The sequence below is a fragment of the Pterocles gutturalis genome, unplaced genomic scaffold (genome assembly GCF_000699245.1).
Source record: "Pterocles gutturalis isolate BGI_N339 unplaced genomic scaffold, ASM69924v1 scaffold8064, whole genome shotgun sequence".
In the NCBI taxonomy this organism is placed as follows: domain Eukaryota; kingdom Metazoa; phylum Chordata; class Aves; order Pterocliformes; family Pteroclidae; genus Pterocles; species Pterocles gutturalis.
In genome coordinates this window covers 79,088-99,309 of record NW_010128121.1, presented here as the reverse complement: position 1 = coordinate 99,309, position 20,222 = coordinate 79,088, and the positions used below count along the sequence as shown (strand labels likewise).

At 41.1% G+C, this 20,222-nt stretch overlaps 1 protein-coding gene across 1 annotated transcript in view; it reads left to right on the top strand.

The window, feature by feature from the left end:
- FNDC3B (fibronectin type III domain containing 3B) overlaps positions 1-20,222 on the top strand; it is a 160,040-nt gene that overhangs the window by 70,480 nt on the left and 69,338 nt on the right. Inside the window, exon 6 of the mRNA XM_010079500.1 lies at positions 19,441-19,499. Coding sequence (XP_010077802.1) covers positions 19,441-19,499 — 59 coding nt within the window. The remainder of the gene's footprint in view (positions 1-19,440; positions 19,500-20,222) is intronic.

Here is a 20,222-nt window from a genome sequence, read left to right as displayed (position 1 = left end):
ACCAGTTGCCTCCACATCTTTCATGATTGCTCCCTGGTAGATGCAGCGTCATTCTCTTTTTATCTATTGTAAACAGAAATGCATTTTATGGGCAAGTTCTTTGTTTTATTTTGCTTTTCATACAGGCATCTTGGCACTTCGCAAAAATCCGTACAGACAATTGAGCTATAACCAAAACCTGACTACTAAGTACCACTACTTTTCATCTCCTAGGTAAATGTAGTAAACTTATTAGAAAGTTTAGAGATGATTGCTGAAAAAGTAGGTTTGTTCCTGTATAGTTCAATGGAAGTATTAGTTGAAACAGGAAATTTGAGAAGAAATTGCTTGATCTTAGCCATTGGAATTAGTGATCAACTAAATCTGGCTACTTTTGAAATAATTCTCTTCAACATTTTCAGAGGCTTATAATTTAAAAAATTGAAACTTTACGATAAAATATGAGGTCATTCATCTAATCAAATCTCATTTATCACAAGCCGTTCTGAACATAGCCGCTTCTACCTAAATTTAACTCAATAACTTGTTGTAATCCATGATACCTTTCAGCCTGTCTCTTCTCTGCCTGTCTCTTTGCTGACTGCTACAACTGCAACCGACTGAACAAACTTTGATGTAGTAAGCAAGCTTATACCCGCCACACCTTGGATATTTGTAATGTAGCGCACTTTGAAATCTCTTGTGTCAATTTATGCACATAACGTAGGTTTTCCATGATCTATATATTGTGTATATTTATTTGTCTGTGTACTTTTACTTGTGAGACATAACTGAAATAAATACTCATGAAAAGTAAAATCAGTACCTGAAGGGGGAAAAAAAAAATGCTGCTGGCATGGTAAGGAGTGACGATTTGCAGCTGTGCTTCAGGGTCTGTGGAATTAGCAAGGAGCTGTATTTCGTAATGCTTTAATCCAAGAAAATGAATCACTGCATTAGACTTCCTAATTATTTCTTGTCAATCAGCTTATGCAACCTTTAATAATATTATTTGTGTGTATCTATATATCTATCTATATATATTTTATTTTTTTTTTTTTTACTCTAGTCTGTGGCGGAATACATGAGGTGGACAACCTGGAATAAAGTATAGTCTTAACAGCTAAACTGCAGTACAGCTCAGTGGATACTAAGTCAGCCTGGATGATCACTTTTAAAATAGTCTAGATATAATTTAAAAATATCTAGTTTAAGGGTTTCCCGCAACCCTCGTGTTTGTCTAATTTTTTCTCCTGGAGTAATCTGCTGTGCTCCAGCAGAAGAGCATGAGCTCTCTAGCAGTGCCAAGAAAATCAGTGCAGTCAGGGCAGTCTGTCAGCCAGAGAGCACCTTGAAACTGGGAGTGATGGAGCCTTCCCCACAAACTGTGAGAAAGTCCATAGCAGGAGGCTGTGCAAATAGGCATCAGTTGTCCCACCCTCCTGATAAAACCAGCTTGCTGAACAGAGCCCTAAAATAAGCTTCCACTTGATATTTATAAGCTTCTGATTATAGCTGCTGCTTTATATTTACCTTCTCTGTTTCTTCTGGAATTATTTGGGGATTTGTTAATTGGTGCCTGACTAACATGGCCGTACAGGTAACTGGGGTGAGAGTGAAAAGCAGGCTGGGAACAGTTGATAATTTTGATTCATGCTGCTAGAATGACAGCGTGTTTTGAATAGCCCAGAAAAAGAATGTGTCAGAAGCAACAAGTAGGAAAGCTGTTTAAACTTACCCTTTTTGTGGATGTGTATCGATTTTTAGCCTGCGAACAGTTAAAAATTTGATGGTGCTGTGTTGCTGCTTCCAAAATTGCAGAATAACTTGGAAGAACTATAAAATATCTATATATATATATAATCTGTAGGGAATAAGAGTCTTTATTTAGAAAACCACTTAGCCAAAAAACTCTGAAGAAGCAAGTAGGAATGTGTGAATTTAAATTTAGAGTAAGGTGAGGAAGAACTGGAGGTGGTGGGTTCATTTTTATGAATTTCTTAATCGAGATTGTGATGTGTTTTTATAGCGTATCACTTCATATCTGGTTGGGGTGTGTGCATGTTTGTGCAGTGGTAGCTGGCATGCTTATTTTGGATGTTTGGATGTCGGAGCAATCCAGTGAGCCAGCTCCTGGCAAGCTGCTGTCACTGAAACAGTCGTGCCAGGGAGTGGGGCTTTAGGAGCCCTGTACACAGCTGGAGCAGATACCTGCAGATCCGAAATCCTGGTCGCTGTAGAGAACAGCGTGCATGGGTACAGAGTACTGCAGCATGACACAGCCATTGCTTTCCTTAGGGACTGGGCTTGTTGGAGGCAAAGCATTGGAAGCTGCCTGGGTGCTGGGAGCATGGGTAGGAGCTCGGTGCTGGCTCACTGATGCTTTGAAAGGCAATTTGGGTGCCTGCTCTCATGGGTAGAGGAATATGATCTGCACAGGGGCATTTGTGACGGGGAAGTGGAAGACAGACATTTCTCTTCTTGGGTCTGCTACCCCTGTGTTTAAGCAAATGCTTGCCCGGTTCCTTGTTTCTCAGTAGTAATTTCTTTGCGGGGTGCATTGCTCCTTACTGAACACCTCCAAGCAATCTCCGCTGCGACTGCACTGAGGACAGGACATGAGATATTTAAGTTAACTATGTACTTTTCCATCAAAATATACACTCATTGCGTGTATTATGCCCCTGAGACTTGAGTAAGGAAAGACAAGGAAAACTCTGCCACATGTCGGTAGCTTAGTGCTGTTTTCCAATATGAAAAGAACCAGGGGTTTTCCAAAAGGCTGATTCAGCACCGGTAGAAGAAATGGGGTGATGGCATCAACGGTACCAAAATAAAGTAAGGAAATGACTCTGGAGTATTTTTGGTTCAGTCACCTCTTCAGTTGTGGATCCGACATGTGCTCCTCTCTGCCACTCTGTGCACTGCACATCATGATGCTACATTAAAAATATATTGGTGCTTCCATTATGCACCTTTATCCCAGGCTGGCCCCATAACACAGCATCAGGACCTCATTTTGGTAGGGAAATCACAGTTTCAGTTTGGGGTTATAAGTATATATAATTCCTCTGGGCTTTTCCTTCACAGCATGGTGAGTTAAGATTTCTAGTCATGCTGGGTGCTGGAATCATGCTATTTTAAGGAAAAAAAAAAAAAAAAAAAAAAGGAAATTGATGGCTTGTAATTGTCTGATAAGTTAGCAACTGTTCTGAGCGGTCGTTGTGCTAGGATGAATGCTGTCTTGTACAGGCAGACTTGGAGGTATGATGCAGGAATTCTGATTTAAAATCCATACTGTAACTTTTCTGCAAAGCTGCTTTAAAAACTGAATGGGAGAGGAGGGAGCAAGGTTGTTCTGGTTTTTTAGGGTTTTTTTTTTTTATTATTTATAAAGGAGGCTCGCCATGTAAAAAGAGCAGTAAGCGGAAATCCTGTCCCATTCATGCTGTCCTTTATGAATTTCAGTCTGAGTCACTTCCTTTTCATGCACTCAGTGGTTCACTCATTGGTCATGTAGTGATCTGGTAGTTTGAGAAGTTTTGTGTGTGGCTGCAAGTACTGTGGGAAAATAAGCAGTTTTGACCATTCTTACAATGCTTTCACCTATTTGCTAATAAAAAAATATTCTTTTTCCTACAAATCAGAGAAAATCCTTTTTTTTTTTTTTTTTTTTTTAATCCTCATTGAAGTTTGAAGAACCTAAGATAACCAAAACTAAAACACTTCAAATGGGTAAAAGTAGAAAGCAGGAGATGGATTGTTATGTGCATCCTGTCCAGGAGCTGGGTGGTTGCTGGGAACTGGGTGCCAGAATAAACAGACCCAGCCTGGGCAAGGAGGCAGCTCTGGGACTAATAATTTTTTTTTTTTTTTTTTTTTTGTGGGGATTTGAGAAGATTTGGCCCTATTAGGTCACAGCAGGGGTCCATCTAGCCAGTGGCCTATCTCCAGGAGTGGCGATGGGGATGCTGCCAGGGAGAGCCGGAGAGCCTGGCCCCGTCCTCTGCCCCGGTCCTGCTCCTCCGCCAGCACCCAGACCTGCCGGGCACTGCAGGGTTTTGGTCCTGCCTGGTCCTTTTGGTGCCCGCTTGTCAACCTGTTGTCTGTGAACGGCTCTGAATCTTTTTGGAACTGTCTGATGTCATTTGCTTCTTTCTGAGTTGCTGAAAAGCAGTGTCAAATGCTGACCTGGTGTCTGCTTTACTTCTCTGAGCAGCAGGTCTCTTGCAAGTGGAGTTGTCAGGCTTGATGTATGGAGAAGGGAGGGAAAAAAAAGATGTGAATTGTTTAGTAGTTCAAAGAGTTGTTTGTCTAGACTCTAGACAGATCATAAACTTTTGTAGTCATATTGCATATGTGTACAACCAGCTTAACAACTCAAAGGTGTTGCTTTCCAATCACTGAGGTTTTGTAAATCTGATTTTGAGCATTGAAGCAGCCTTCAGGTTTTTCAAGGCCAGGCTGGATGAGGCTTTGAGCAACCTGGTCTAGTGGGAGGTGTCCCTGCCCATGGCAGAGGGGTTGGAACTTGATGATCTTGAAGGTCCCTTCCAACCCAAACCATCTGTGATTCCCAAAGGTGAAGACCATTGATTCAGATGCCTCATATTCCTATCCGCATTGCTGATGGACATGTCTCAGGAGATGTGGCTAGATCTGTGTGCTCCTTTCTTGAAGGTGAATGTGTCAGGAACACATGGGAAATGGGCTTAGCAAGAGAACTTTTGAACTATGGTGGGTTTAATTTGAAAACATTTAAAAAGTACTGAACTAAGCAAAGCAGAAGTTCTCAGATGAAGTAAAGTTGACTGGGATGGCTGGCCCAGGCTGATGTTAGCAAGAATCCCTAAGCTGTGTAGGATGCGCTCTGCGAGCTGGTAGTATGGGGTGACAACATGAGGAATAAAGAGAGCTGGTGATTTCTTGATGCAACCATTTCCTGTCCTCCTTCTCTTCTTTATAGCATCTAAATATATTTAGGAAAAGTGGGGGTTTTTTTCTATTTTGGGGTTTTTTTAGATTGTATAACTTTTTTTTTTTTTAATTGAGAGCCTGTGAGCTAAAAGGAAATGGAGGGAGCTGTGATTCAATGCAGACAGGAACCAGGCGAAGTTCCTCTACTTACTCATTCTAGATCCTGTCAATTCTTTTCTATTTTGGTCCTGAATCTGGTTTGCACACTTACTAGGCTGTATATGTATCTGTACCTGTATATCCTATAGATCTAAAAGCTTAAAAGAGTAGTTTAATCACTTTTGGTCCATGTAAGCACAGAGGTTGAGAAACACAATGGCATTATACGTAACTTTTATCTTCTTGTAGCCAGGAACTGATGATTTGATATGTACTAATAAAGACCTTTTTTGTACCAATACAGAAATGTTCTGCAGAAAAAAATTGTCATAAATGGCTCTTCTGCTGACTGTCCTGATTTCAGCTGGGACAGAGTTAACTTTCTTCATGGTAGTTAGTGTGAGGCTGTGTGTGGATTTGTGCTGAGAAGGTGGCTGATAACATAAATACCTCTACGTAAGTGCAGCTTCCCTGGTTTCCCTAGATGTATTTGCTTCTGTAAAATAAGCAGATGCAACAAGACTGTCTCCTGAAGACAACCCATCAAAACTGACGCAGTGGTTTTATTAGGAACATGGAAAAAAACCACTCTGAAGACTAAAATACATCTATCAGGATATGTGAATTTTAGTATTATAACAAGTAATGAAATGTGGAACGTGTTTTCTCGAAGCAGAGATGTGTTGAATCTTGTGAGTATGGATCAGCATCACATGTGAAATCTGAATAGTATTACTTTTCCTGCCACGTGTTTTTACTAGTTTCAGCGAATAAGACTACTTGGCTGAATTGTTTAGACTTATATCTGATTAGAAATATGTATTGTGTGTTGTGTGCATGCTTTTTTTCCTTTAAGTTTTAATAAGTGAGAGGAAATAGGATGCATTAATTAGGGCACTAGTCTGAACTTGAGAAACCACAGTTAATTTGTGACACCAGGGAATTTCCAGTGTGATATTCTCGTGCCTCGGCCTTATCTCTCACATCATGACCCAACTTGTGGTTTTGTTTGTTTCTATTTGGAAATATGCCTACTTTTTAAACATTCATTCTCTTTTGTATTTTCTCTAAAAGAATAGGCTGCGAAATTGTTTGTCCAGGCAGAAAACAAAATGGTTAGGAGTTTCAGATGCTTCTGATGTTAACCTGCTGAGAACACAGCTTTGTACCAGAGTCAACTCCATTAGCTGGGACACACAGATTCTTTCTTTACCAAAGAATATTTTACCTAATAGTCACATAAAGGAACCAGTTAAGGGAGCTCTGTAGAGACTGATGAATGTATTAGAAACATAGTGACATTATGCAGCGTTCAGGCAAAGCACATTCCCAAGTTTGTGTCAATCTGTATGTATCCAAGAATTTGTCCAGACCAGGCTTAATTAATGACTTCAACAGAATTGCTAAAATGCTTATCCAGCATCACCAAGAAAGACAATGTGTTAAGGGAGGAAAACAAATCGCGCTTTCCTCTGCTGTCTTGAAACTTGGTTTGCATCGTGAGGCTTTGGTGGAGAAAGGTAAAAGCTAAATATCACAAGTAGACCAGTGGTACTGAAAAGTGAGTCCATGCCGGGTGCTGGTGTACTCCCTCCTCAGCCGTTGCTTTGCCCAGCCCCAAACCCAGCGGTGTTTTGCGTTGAGCTGCCTGTTCCTTCTGGTACATCTTGACCAACTCTTCCCCAGAAGTCTACTGTGTGCAAAAGAATTTCCAGGAATTTACAAGCCTATGAAATCTTGCCTGCATGTGAAATATCATGAGCATGGAGGTATTCTCCTGCTGTATGCATGCTGCAGGAATAAACCCAAAGTTTATGGGAAGCCTGAATGCCATGGCAGGCCCACCTCCTTTCACACCACACATTGCTTCATTCTGGCAGAAGGCTCTTTTGTGCTTCATTAGCAGAGTCCTGCAAATGGGGCGGGGGGGGCGGAACTGGGTTTTTTTAGAGGAGATATTCAGACTCTATTTTTATGTGCTTATCTTGAAGGAGTAAAGAACCAGCTTCATAACTTAGGCACCAGAAGTTGTTGATACGAGATTCTGTTCATCAGCTAAATGGGAGCATTGGCTCTTAATTTAATTGCACAATATTCTCCCATCTTCAGTGTCAGCTACCTTTAAAGGCGAACATAAATGTGTCAAACTTGGTTTCATACAGACTTTTTGTAACTGGAAATGCAAAGAAAACATCAGGGTAGCTGTGGATATATGTCATCCGGCATGGTTAGAAGCTGGTCTTCTGGTCGTCCACAGCTCTGATGCACAAATGGGACAGAACGGGTGACCGTGACTCTGGTTACATTTTTCAGTATCATCGCAGAAGCTCAGACAAAATAAACCTCAGCTGAAGCTCCCTAATCTTTTTAAGTGTGCTAGCTGGCTGGAAACACAGCTCAAAGTCCACCTAGGGAAGTGTAGGGCGTATGTAGCAGAGAGTGGGGAAATCTGGATCCAAGGCTCTCATTTGACCTTATTGATGACTTAAAATTCCTTTTGACAGTGGCTGGAGTTTTTCCCCAAGGCTGTTTTTCATAGTCCTGATCAACCCCTGTAGACTCTTATATTCTTGTTCTCTTCTGCTTTCATCCCTCCCTCACCTCGTGTTGCCAGCAGGATCTCCTTGGCGGGGGGAGCTGGATAAGCTATCTGCTCCATGATTTATCAGGAACTCGGTGCTGAATGACGTAAGGCACAACCTCTTCCCCAAGAGGATCTTCATTTTATCTGAAGAATTCGCAGCTTCTGCTGCAACTAACAGTCAAATCCAGAAGACTGAAATCTGAGACTTTTTCCTAGGAGTTTACGTAATTTATAGATATCCAACCAACAGAAAAAACATATCAAGTACATTTTCATCCAGCTTAAATGCTCAGCAGTTAAATCCCTGGGCTGGGGAGAAGAGTTACACAAAGGTCTTGGAGCTTCAGAGCAAGATAAACAGTGTATTCTCACCAGTTAAGAGGAGATAATGTGGACCACCGACAAAGGACGGGAACAGTGTTTCCCTTTTTTGGAAATATCTGGGACATTGAGCCAGAGGGAGAGGGTATTTATAGGGAAGAGGCAGAGCGTTTCTTCCCTCTGGGCTATAAATGTAAAACACCTTTAAGTGTAATAATTTAATGAACAACCCTTATTTGTATACCCAGATGTTCTGAACAATGTCTGTCTCTATGTTCATCTGGATTTGCAAAGGCGGTGAAATGAACATTCAATGTCCCGATGAAGTTAATGGGATTTGTTTATCTAACTCTTAGGCTGTGCTACAGAACTCATCGTTTAGTTTTCCCTTTCTGACGAAGGGTGGCATTTAATTTCAAAAGTTTTTTGATGGCGTTCGGTACATTTTCTTTTATGGGGTTTTGGGGAAGCCTTTATTTTTAGAAATGCAGGGTGATACTGTGAGTATTGCAGTTAACAGAAGGGATAGACAGTGTTCTAAAATAAAGCAACCGTTTCAGTTTTCTCCAGAGTTTATTATAAAATATTTTGTCCTGAAGCTTGAGTTTGGTTTTTTGTTTATTTTTTTTTCTGTAAGGAGCTGTGCTTAGAAGCAGCTGCTTTGATTTACCGTAATTCATGTGATTTTGCCTGAATTTCATCTCAGCAATGAAATCCAGATCGAGTTGAAATTCCTGTAGCTTTGTTGAAGACTTCCCAGCAAGCTGTAATCAGGTGGATATTTCTGTGACATATTTTAAATATTTGGAGAACATTTTCAGTGGTAAAACTGGTTGTGCAAATATCCGAGATTGTATTTTGCTCTCATCCCATACAGGACTGCTTATTCCACAGGCGGTTCTTCCAAATCCCTAGTAGTTAATCGGTACAGACATTATAGATCAGGTTTTTTAAACATTCCTGAGTGTGCTCTTGACATGACAAACATGGGAGGGCACCAATAACATCACATCAGCCTTTTTTTACTATTGTATTGTAGGAATTTAGCACCTGATCTTTATGAAATATTCTGTTTAATGTGACTCTAGCTCACATAGTTGTAATTCATCATTCAGACTTCCCTGCAAAACAACTTAAGCTGGGATTACTTGAGTAAGTTGATTGTCATCCGTCATGAGGAAGATAACTTATTTCTGTTCTGTAAATCTAATAGGTGTTTGGGTTGATTTAAAGAGGGGAGTAGAAGCTCTTAGTATTCCCCATCCCCATCGCTGTGCTGTTGTCCCTGGGCTGAGCACAAAGAAAAAATGTTTTTTCCTTTCCTGGGTTACTGCAATCTCCCCCACCAGTTGTTGCAATCTGATTATCTCATAGTTTTCATCTGGAAAAAGAGGTCAATAATTTACATCGGTAACAGAAAAGCTAGGCTGGGGTTCATTCAAAAAATATCATGACTCTGCAGCCATTCCGTAGGACGACAGTGAAAAATCCCAGTGCAGGCTTCATGAAAAATCTTTGTATTTCAAGCATTATGGTTTGGAGTGCTTTTGCTTCTTAAAAACAGACTTTTCCTGTAAAGTCTAACCTCTTTTAAAAACTTGCAGGTAGTATGAGTAATGCCTAGAAATATAATTTCTGCTTTAATGTAAATGTTAGGACAAAATCAAGAACAGTGGGAAGATGACACATGTTCTGCTTTTATCCTATTTTAGAGAAAGTACTCCCTACTACTTTCTCGTAAAGGATGAATAGCTCTTTCTGACCCTGTTTTTGAGAGTGAAATGGGGGTTATTGGTAAAATCTAGCACCCCAAAGCACTTTTTGTGGCCCACCATGAAATCTACAGAAGACACTTCTCCATTAATTTCTTCTTTGATTCAAAGTGAGGCTGAGAAGTTGTGACTCGAGGGCACAGTTTGGCTTGTGGTTATTTTCATAAAAGTTGCTTAGACTATAATGGGCAGCCTTATGCCATTGTATTGGGGAAGTGCTGTGCTGCCTTCATATTGTTGTAGCAAGCTTGATGGTTTTACGAGGTTCATTGCCAAGGAAGTTGTTAATTTTGGCTGAGGAGCTCCGTTTAATCCCGACTGAGTTTGGAGCTCCTACGGAGTCTGTTTCAGCTGTGCTGTCTGATTGTTTTCCTGCACAAATATGCAGTTTTGCAGGTTATTTTGCTAGTTTTGTGTTTGATCGGGAAAATGCTATTATTGTGTGTAATGGGCAGATTATCAAAGGCTTTTATTGGCTCTTTTTGTATGGTCATATTTTTGTAAGTCAAGAAAAAGTTTTATTTTGGGTTCAATACCGATGCTGTTGTTCCCCTGCATTGGAGTTGGTATTTCAGATCAAAATATTTCCTGATTGGCATGAGGCAGCAGTCACAGGATTTAAAACCCTAGACTGGTGACACTGGAGACTTGTCCAAGTCTGTGTTCAATAGGGATTGTGCTTTCCAACTCATTTCTTCAGTGGTGCGGGGATTACCTCTGCCATAGGTGGACCTGCTGGCTGTCTCGGCAGGGGGAACAAAGGGTGACAGATGTGCCCGTGCTGTGACCAGACTGGGAAGACGAGACAGTAATAGGGAATGAGGAGAACTGAGAGGGTGAAAGCATGAAGCAGTACGCAGATAAATGAAAGGACTTAAGGACAAGGCAGCGCCGCACATCCCACCTATCACAGAAAATCCTGAGAGGTTTGAAGAACTTCGTTGTGCCTAGGAAAAGATTAGCTTTTCTTGGCAAAGTTTGTAATGGGAATGAAAGATGAGATTTTTACCTGGAAAGTGGGAGTCAGGGGCTCTAGGAAAATTTTAGGAGGGCATCTCAGGCTCCTTGTGAATTCAAAAAAAATCATTATTTTTTAAACACACTCTCACATTTTAACTGTACTCTCAGCAGTTCTTAGGCACCTTCACACACCTCAGGCAAGGTGCAGGAAGGAACAATGATGATGATAGTAATTCCTTAATTTAAAAGGACTGATTGTGTATCTGTTTGTTTTTTTTTTTCCTTTTTCTGACCATTTACTTCAGTCTCATAATATCACAGTTGGTGAACTGCAGCAGGCTGCAGGTTAGCAATAGCTCACGCTCTTATAGACGGGACAAAACTAGAGAAAAAAAATTTATTTTCAAAGTCTACCTGTATGATCTGACTAGTCTGTTACGGCATCGAGCTGCTGCTCTTTCTGGTGCAAATTCAGGACACAACCCATGGAGCCATGCTGTATGTCCCTCCTGGGCCAAAAGGTCAACCTGCTGCGTCTCCAGGGTGGGAAGGGTGGTGCTTCAGATCAAGCAACAGAGACTCAGATGATTTTTAGATGCAAAAATTCCACCATATTAATAGCTGTGACACATATAAGAGTTTGCCAGGGTGAGGAGGCATTACCCCATAGTCTCCTGCTCAAAGAGGAATCTTTGCCTGTGACAACACAAACTGGAAGAGCGCTTTGGAATTGCAGCCTGTAGCATTGAAATTGGGCTAATAAAAATCAACAGAATTTTAAACAGTTATTCTTGGTTCGCTACTTTTCTCTGAATCAGCTGTGCTATTTTTAAAAGTGTACTTAACAAAAAGATGGAGGGGTGGCCGCAGCCCGTGGCAGCCTGCTTGTCAACCCTCATTTATCCGCAAAGCTTTTGCTGTCTTCTCAAACCCACGTAGCATGCTGGGTGCTGTTACAGAATAGCAAAAGGGAAGCTGCTGAAAATTAAAAAAAATCTATTTTGACACAGAAAATAAGCTAAAGCAAGTCAAAAGTACGAAAGAGAGCACTCCAAGAAGAAGTCCTATGTGTAAGCGGTTTGTTGTTCCAGCAGATTCAGCTTGGGCTGTCTCTGTTTCTGTGGGTTATGTCATTGTTTGATTTGGTGTTCCTTCAAAGCCAGACAGCTGTGGCCATACGCGGTGCATTACCTCTGTTATCTTCTTTGTGAGAGGTACAAAGTGCTTTCTTAAGATGTAAAATGTATCTGGTGGAGATACGGCGTTGCTGTGTTTTACTAAGAAAGCCCTTTTCTGCCTTCTAATGGACCAACTGCATGCTCACAGTAGGAATTCACTCAGATCTTTAGCCAATAAAGTAGGAGTTGTTATTGCTGTCTTCCAGCAGTAGCAGCAAAGAAGCAGAGAAAAAAACAAACCCAACATGTCACTTACACTCCGTTTGTCCCTTGCATCCAGCGTTTCATTTCCCTTGTAGGTTACTACTGATCTTATTTTCCTTGCTTGATCCCAATGAAAAATACACATCAAAACAATATGGGGGACAGGGAGGACTGAATGAACTTACATTTATTTTTAAAACACTTTTTAGCAGAAGTGACTTCATTATGTATGTCTGAGTGCTTCCACACCTGCCTGACGTGAAAACATCTGACGCTTATCCATGTGATAGCAGGTATCTTATGTTAAAGAAGGATGGCTGGAAGCAGAGAGACAGACCATGTGATGTGAATTTGCCCTCCAGGTATTTTGCCCTATATCCTGCCCCATTCACAGTAGGATACTGAAGCAGTTGATGTAAAACTATCAGGTTAATAGACATGGACTATGGCCAGGACATCTCTGAAACACGTGGTTAAATTCATGCCTAAATTATAGTGGGTTTGAGGCAAACACTTCAGTCATCCTTTGCTTTATGTCCCCATGAGTCAGGACGGCTAGAGTTTGTTTTTTTCTTATTTGAGATCTGAAAATGTAAGTTTCTGGGGTTTATGCAGGGTTTTTGTTTTGTTTGCCTTCAGTTGTTTCGGGAGTGGCTTGATTTTTTTGCTGCCTACGTATAATTTAGCCTTTAAGGTCAAGTACTGAAAGATAAGCTCATAGACCTCAAGTAAGGTATTTTAGCAGGAAGATTAAGATAGCAACAGTGGGAAGGCTCTTAGAAATGGAAAACTTCTGTGAGAGGCTCACGCACAGCAATTTTTTAAGAATTAGAACATGTTTCAACGATTGGATCTTTTCTTGAAGTTGGATAACATCGATCTCTCTGACTTGGCTCCAGTCATGCTTTATCACTAGTGTTTTTATTAGCTTTTGTAATTAGCAGAGATTGGAAATATTTAATATTTAGAGTTGAAATCTCATCCAGGTATTTGTAGCTTAATTAATAAGCTTCCTTTATGTATTATATTTTGGCATGGTGTCATTGACAGCTTTAAAGATAAATACTTCTTTCACAAGTTTTTGATTCCAAGGGGCTCCCCAGTTTTGCCACTTGTGGAAGTGGTGCTGAGAAGAGTTGCATCAAGCACTGTGTGTTCAGGGTGACCCTGGATTTGCTCTGCTCAGTATTCCATCTGTTAGGCAGGACATAGCCAGACAGCCCTGCACTGGACTGCCTCCCTGACAAACTGGGAAGATGCATCAAATGAGATTAGGCAGGAATCTGGCCCAGATCTGATTTTATTCAATATTTTCATTAAGGACTTGAAGGATGGAATAAGGATTGATTCTTATTAAATTATAGTCCATATCAGCCTCTGAAAGGGTTGAGAGTGATTGGTGGGTTAAGGGGGAGGGAAGGAGGACAGGAGAGGAGAACTAAAATGGTCTTGAAGGAAAAACTGTTCAAGACAAGAGCAAAATATTACATTTCAGCCAATCCTTCTCAAGCCTGCCTTTTTTTTTTCTTTTTTCTTTTTTCTTTTTTTTTTTTTTTTTTTTTTACCGTGTAATAGTTCTGCACAGTAGTTCTGGGAGGTATAGTAGACTACAAAAACCAAGAGTCAAGTTAGTCTGTAGACAAAGAAACCTCAAAGCAAGCTGTGTAAACGGGTAGGTTTCTCCTTACTTGGTGCTGGTAGGGCCTCAGCTGGAGTGTGGTGGCCAGGGCTGCTGCCACATCTTCAGGAGGATGGAGACCAGTTTAGAAAACATTCCAGAGAACAGCAGTAAGTGAGATCTGTGATCTGGTAAATACAGGCATGGAAGATATGAGCTTTCTTCCTTTAAAGAGAAAAATGCTGTCAAGTATGTGAAAGGTTGCAACAAAGAAAGTGGTGATGAAATCATCCACGGTGGGTGTGCAGGAGAGAGGTAATAGGTTTAAGGTGCAGCAGGGAAAGCTGAGGAGATAATCTTCCCAGTGATGCGAGTCAGATACTGTGGTAGAGTGCCCAGCCAAGGAAGTTCTGAGATTGCCACAGTCATGGGACGTGAGGTTATTTATTTAATTTTTATTTATCTTTTAAAAAAATGGGCTGGGCAGACATCTCTGAGGAATGGTTTACGTCTAGATGGTCGTGTTTCAATGTAGGAGGATGGACTCGATGACCATGTTACATCCCCTCCGGTCCTGGTTTCTGTGACTCAGCTTCAGTGTGGCATCCGCACTTTTAGGTTTGTTCTTGTACAAGGAGGTGTTTTTTTTTTAATGTATATTTCATACAGGCTTCTTCATTTCAGAGGACTGTAGTCTTCTTTTTTGTGTCCTAAGCTTCAACACTGGCAGGCAGTTCACTAAGGAGCTGGGCTATGTTTTGAAGAGTTCATTTTCTTGCGAGCTGTAGGTTGTGCTGTACGTGACTGATAAAAGATCTTTCCTGGTATTAAAGCTGGTCACAGCCCCAATAAATCTGGAACAAATTCTGAGAAAGCATGTCATGTTATGACTGGCATATCTGTGAGCACGGAGCTCTGCTTGAGAGTTAGACTAAAAGTTTGCAAAGTCCTCGTGCTGATGTCATTCCCTTGGAATGGAAAGGCTGTTGAAACAGTAAATACTTTCTGTGGCCAGAAGCTAAGTCCTGAGCTGGACCTTTTCCTCTCTGCGGAGGAAAGAATGCAGAACAAACCTAAAAATCTGTATTTGCAATGGGAAAAACTTAATTAGTTTAGAGCTTTTAGCTTTTTCAAACCATTTACATATACAGCTGCTGTTCATGCAAACATGAAAACTATTCATGGAAACTTCAAACTTACCTTGAAATGACAAGTATTTTTTTTTCCTGTTTTTAAAGCTGTGCTTGGTGTTCAAAAGTATGGTTGGAAAGGTCTGAAAATTATATTTGTACTGTACGTGCGGAAAGGAACATAGATGCAGGCAAACGAAAGCATATAATAAAAGGCTTTAGTTCAGCAAGACTTAGCAGTGAAACCCTGTTAGCAGCAAACAGCTGCTGGGAAAATGTTTTAATTTTTAGGGACATTTACTCTTGGTTGTATCTGTGGAGTTTTGGTTCTGACCCAAAAACTTTGAAAAAAAGGAGAGATGACCAAAATACAAACTTAGATGTGGTCCAGGTCTTACAGCTGGCTTCTCAGCTGCGAAAGGTTAGTCTGAAACCTTGGATCCAAATAACCCACGGCTTGGGAATGGGAACCTAGTGCTTGGGATTGGGACAGCTATAACGTCTGTGAGACACTGAGGTCTACAGGATAACTCAGATTTCTGTGCTCTCCCTCAGAGGACCTCATTGAGCATTCACAAGGAATTCATCCCCACCCCCAGCTTCCTCCTAGGAGGAAGAGTTTTGCCATAACAGATGTGGGGAACAGATGTTGAGAGGAAAAGTTATAACGGGACAATGACCTGGAGTGTTAGTTGGGCTCTTCCTTGACGTGACTGAACTTCTGGTCCCGATGGCAAAGGAAGAAAGTGGCGCGGGTCCTCTGCTTCTCTCCGCAAGCCCTGGTGTTGATCTCGGGGGCTGACATACAGAGCTGTTGTGTGTTTGTGTCAGATACTCAGTGCTTGACTAGATGAGGAACAGAGAGGAGGGGCCAAAGATTTAAAAGCAGATCAGCTGCCTGTTACTCAAGGACAGTTAGTGCTCAGTAGGTGAATCATGCTCAGCTACCCGCCACCTGTTCTGAGCAGTTGTAGGTAATTTTCCTGAATTTTAGTCTTCTGTTTTATATCAAGACTTCCCCTTTTCTTCCTCCTGTTCTTCCCCACCTTTCTGCCACTGCATCTGTGATGTCAGGGAGATGCTCATGCTCCTCGTCCCTAAATGCTCCAAGGAGGCATCTAATAGAATAGTCCTCAGTGGTGGATGAGTAATAGTGAGCTGGGGAAAAAGGCTTTTCACCAATTCAGTGTTATCTGCCTTAGAGCATATAAGGTTGTTGTGGTTTGGTTTTTTTTTTCCCCTATCAATTTTTTTTTTTTTTTCAGAAGGATTTCAGCTCTTTTTTTTGGCTTGGGAGAAATACGTTGAGCTTGACACTTAATGTGTTATGAGAGGTTGGCAGATAAGACCAACTTTCTGCTGAGGGAGGGATTCATGACAGGTCTTGTTCTCCTTCACTTAGTCTAGCTCAGGAGACTGTGAATAATTATGTTTATTACTGAATAGAGATCAACCATCCGTAGAAGCCTGAGAATTTTTTATGGCTCTTGAAATGGGAAACTAAGTATTTGAAATACTCTAAGAAGGTGACGGTTCTGTGAGCTGCTTTCTCTCTCCCAAAAAGGTTGGCTTCAGTTTTATTAACAAGTTTTTCCATGGAACAGTTTTGTGCTGGTTTTTTTCTAGCTTTCAGACAGAGACTGGGCTTGATGACCTCTCCTTAGGTCCCCTTCCAGCCTGAGCTATTCTCTGGTGTTATTCTGGACATCATTCACGTACATTTGTTGCTTTCTGTCTTTAATTTTACGTTTGCTCTGTTTTCACAGGGAATTACCTCTTATGTGGGTTTTTTTTTGTTTGAATTCAGTGCAGGGCTCTGTGGAACACACTGTCCTTTCCTTACGGTACAGTGATTTCAAAGTTGTGATGAAAAGGCGCTTCTTACTATAGCCTTCACTTTCTTGGCTGTTGTTCTTGTAAAATTATTCGTGGCATGAGCAAAACGGCGATGTGGGATATGCCGTGTACACATGAAGTGGCTGGTGTGTGCCAGTCATCCCTTGTGCCTGCCCAGGCTCACGTGTGAACACTCGCGAGGTTCAGCATAGACGATATCTGACGTCGTTGGTCACCATGTGTGCAGCATCTGGTACATCTTATTCTTTAGAAAATGTGATGCAGCGCCCATCCACATATGTATTATTCATCAACCTCAAATTCTTAATTTTTTTGCACTCACATAGACCTTAGGTCTGTGTTTGTCCCATTCCCTCCTTCCCTCTCCACTAAATCTTTGAAGAAGACCTCTCTTGTTCCACCTCCAGCTTATCTGTGTAAACTCTTGGTGGCATAAATGTCTGCATTGTCCACATAAATATCCACGTGTCTTTAATAACTCAAATCTTCAGTGTATCTGGTACTCAAAGCCTTCTCCTTGTGAACAGGGTACATATTTGGGGAGCTAGTACAAAGAATTTCCTTAGTAGAACTTCACTGAGAAATCTGATTGAAGTACTTTTTTTTTTTTTTTGGTTCTTAATTATTTATTTGCTGGGTATACCCAACTCCCTTAGGTCTTCGAGTCAATTCCTGTATTTGGAGCAGCTTGAACCTTCAGCCCTGACCTGTGAGGTCAGAGGACTTAGTTACTGTACAAAGCAATTGTTTTTCACGGGAGAGGGAAGTGAGATTTCTTTGGGCTTCAGGGTTTATTTTCCTCTCCTGCTTAATGTGACACAGATAGCATCCTTGCTAGAAAGCAGAGGGAGGAAAGAAAATTCAGTCCACATGTTTGGGATTTAAGGTTGAGAATGATTCACGCTTAGCTTCTGGGGGTTGTAATTAGGGGTGACATAATAACCATAAACTTTCAATAAAATAGTAGCAGCATTTTTGTTACACTCTGTAGCTGCAGAAGCTGCTTCTGATTAGCATCCCTTTGAGGTAAGCCTACAGGACCTCCACAGTTTCCAGATCTGGATCTAGGCTTTTGTGGCACAGTCCTGCTTCTGTACTGATGCTGAAGGGAACCCCAAATTCTGAAACACTCCGAACTTTGACATTTTCACTTGGATCAACATCTCGACCTTTTCCATAGCCATTTTAATCCATCCGTGTAGTTTTCAAGTTAGTATTATCTTACACTGGCTAAATCCTGCCACTTTATACACTTATAATACACTCTAAGGGTTATCTACTGTGGAAAAAAAAAAAATCACACTATCTTCCTCTTTTCCTGAATTATTGCTACTCCTTTCTTTTCCAAGTGGCTGAGACTAAAAGGAATCCAGGAAGGCACGGAGCAGGATATCTGTCATTCCCACTCCACACCACGGTGCATTTTTGTAGGGAGAGATGGGCATTTACACTGGAGTTCTGCCATCAGCATTCAGCCAACTCTATTTTTTGGCAGCTGAGCACATGGAATTTTTAAAAAGAAGATGTACTTTTTTAAAGCAGGTCACAGACAAAAATAAAGACACATTCTTGGGCTACGAGAAGTAGGTCAGGCTTTGGGGGAATCATTGTGAAAGCTGTTGATCTGATTTTACCAGCTTTATTAATAATTTTTGCTTCCTATGCCAAATTTGTACTCTTTTTATAAAGAGGTCCTGCTCATTTTGCTTTAGGTGTGATGTATTCTTCTGCTCTGGCTAGCAAACCTTTTACATTAATATTAAAAAAAAGAGAGAGAAAAAAAACACAGAAAAAAATGTTCCTAGTTTTCCATTAGAGAAGACTGTAGTGGAAAGTGAGGCCTCTCAGTGCTGCGGTCCAAAAGGAATAAAGCTGCTTTGTGTCACCTCATTACTCTAAGCTGATGTTTTACCTCAAGACATTTTTTTGGGGGAAGGATGGGGGAAAGGCTGATTCCACTGCTCCAATGATTGCCTTTGCAGCACCTTCTGTGCTCAATTAATCCATCTAATTTAGGGGAAGTATTTCGCCCCCTGCCCTGTGATAATGCTGCAGAGCCCCTGCAAGAGCTGCTGTACCTGGAGCAAGGCTCAGGGAGGGAGACTAACTGCTCATCGGGCAGCCAAATTAGCCTGGCATGGCTTTATTACCTCCAGATTTGTCAGGCAGCTGTTGGTAGAGCTGTGAGCATTACATGGTAACAGCATTTAAGGACAGGCGGCTGCGGGTGCGTGCCAGGGCTGGAGGCAGATGCCCTGCACAGCTAGGCTGGGCTTTACCTGCACAGGGCAAGAAGGATGCTCGTCCTCTCCAGCAGCCTGGTGCTCTGGCGAGTAAGGATGGAGTAGATGTGTTTGGTTAACAAAGCAGGAGTAAGTTCAGCAGTAATTAAGCTCTAGAAACCCCTGAGCCTTTTCCACAGCCGAGCTTTGGAAACAGGATGGTTTTGCTCTGTGAAAGCAAATCCCAATTAATAACATTGTTTGTGGAGGACACCTCCACAAATAATCCCAACTTTCTGATTATCTGCAATTACTGGAAACTTAATTCCCTCCTTTTTCTCCTTTATAATTTTTTTAATATTAATCTATGTAACTGCATACCTTAAATTCACAAGAACAAAACACCTGATGCTCCTGTGCAGGTAATGTCTGTCCCTCTCCTATTTACAAATTCATGAAGAATTATTGACATAGATGACATTTTTGTTTAATTTTGGTAATTTGTTTTTCTTCCTATTTCCACATTCTCTATTTTACAGAATTTGATTCAGAAACAAAAAGGGTTCAAGACATTCTTTCTGGAATGGAGAAACCACAGGTATGTGATTCCAAATTACCACACACACACACACAAAAAGCATCAAATATGATCAGTGGATTGTGTCCCAACATACTGCTGAATTTTTTCCTTGATAGATTGTTGCTGCTGTATATATCTAACTCATTTTTCTGGGATATAAATTTGAAGCATCTTTTGTGCTTGTGGGTATTTTTGGGCTCTGCCCACTGCGGGAACTGCACCAGTTGCCCATTTCCAGGGGAGAACTCCCAGTATTATTACTGCAGTGGGGAACACAGCTTATAGGGATGATTTACATTGCTCCTACCCCCTCTTCCCCTGGGTTTAATTTTATTTGTCATGAGCAATTTATGTATGTAATCATGGTTAAATTAAGCTAAATCTGTTATTCAATGGCAATTGCTGTATTCTAAGCTTGTGTGAGCCATAAAAGTATGTGAATTGTAATGGAATTGAATCACCATGTAAATAACTATAACACTGTGTGAGACCGCAGTCAGGTAAGGTTATTAATAAATCTGGTTGTAAGCCCTTTGAATGTGATGGTTTTTCATTGGTGTGTCAAATGAAAACCAGAAGGATATAGTGGATCTCAATGAACTGTCCAACTAAGCCCTGGAAGAAGCAGTCCTGAGGCAGAGGGAGATGGCTGTGCTTTGGGAGTTTTACCCCCTTTGTTCTGCCAGGGCTCTTCTCTGTCCAGCTGGAAAGCTAGTAAACAAATACGGAAATAAAAACAAA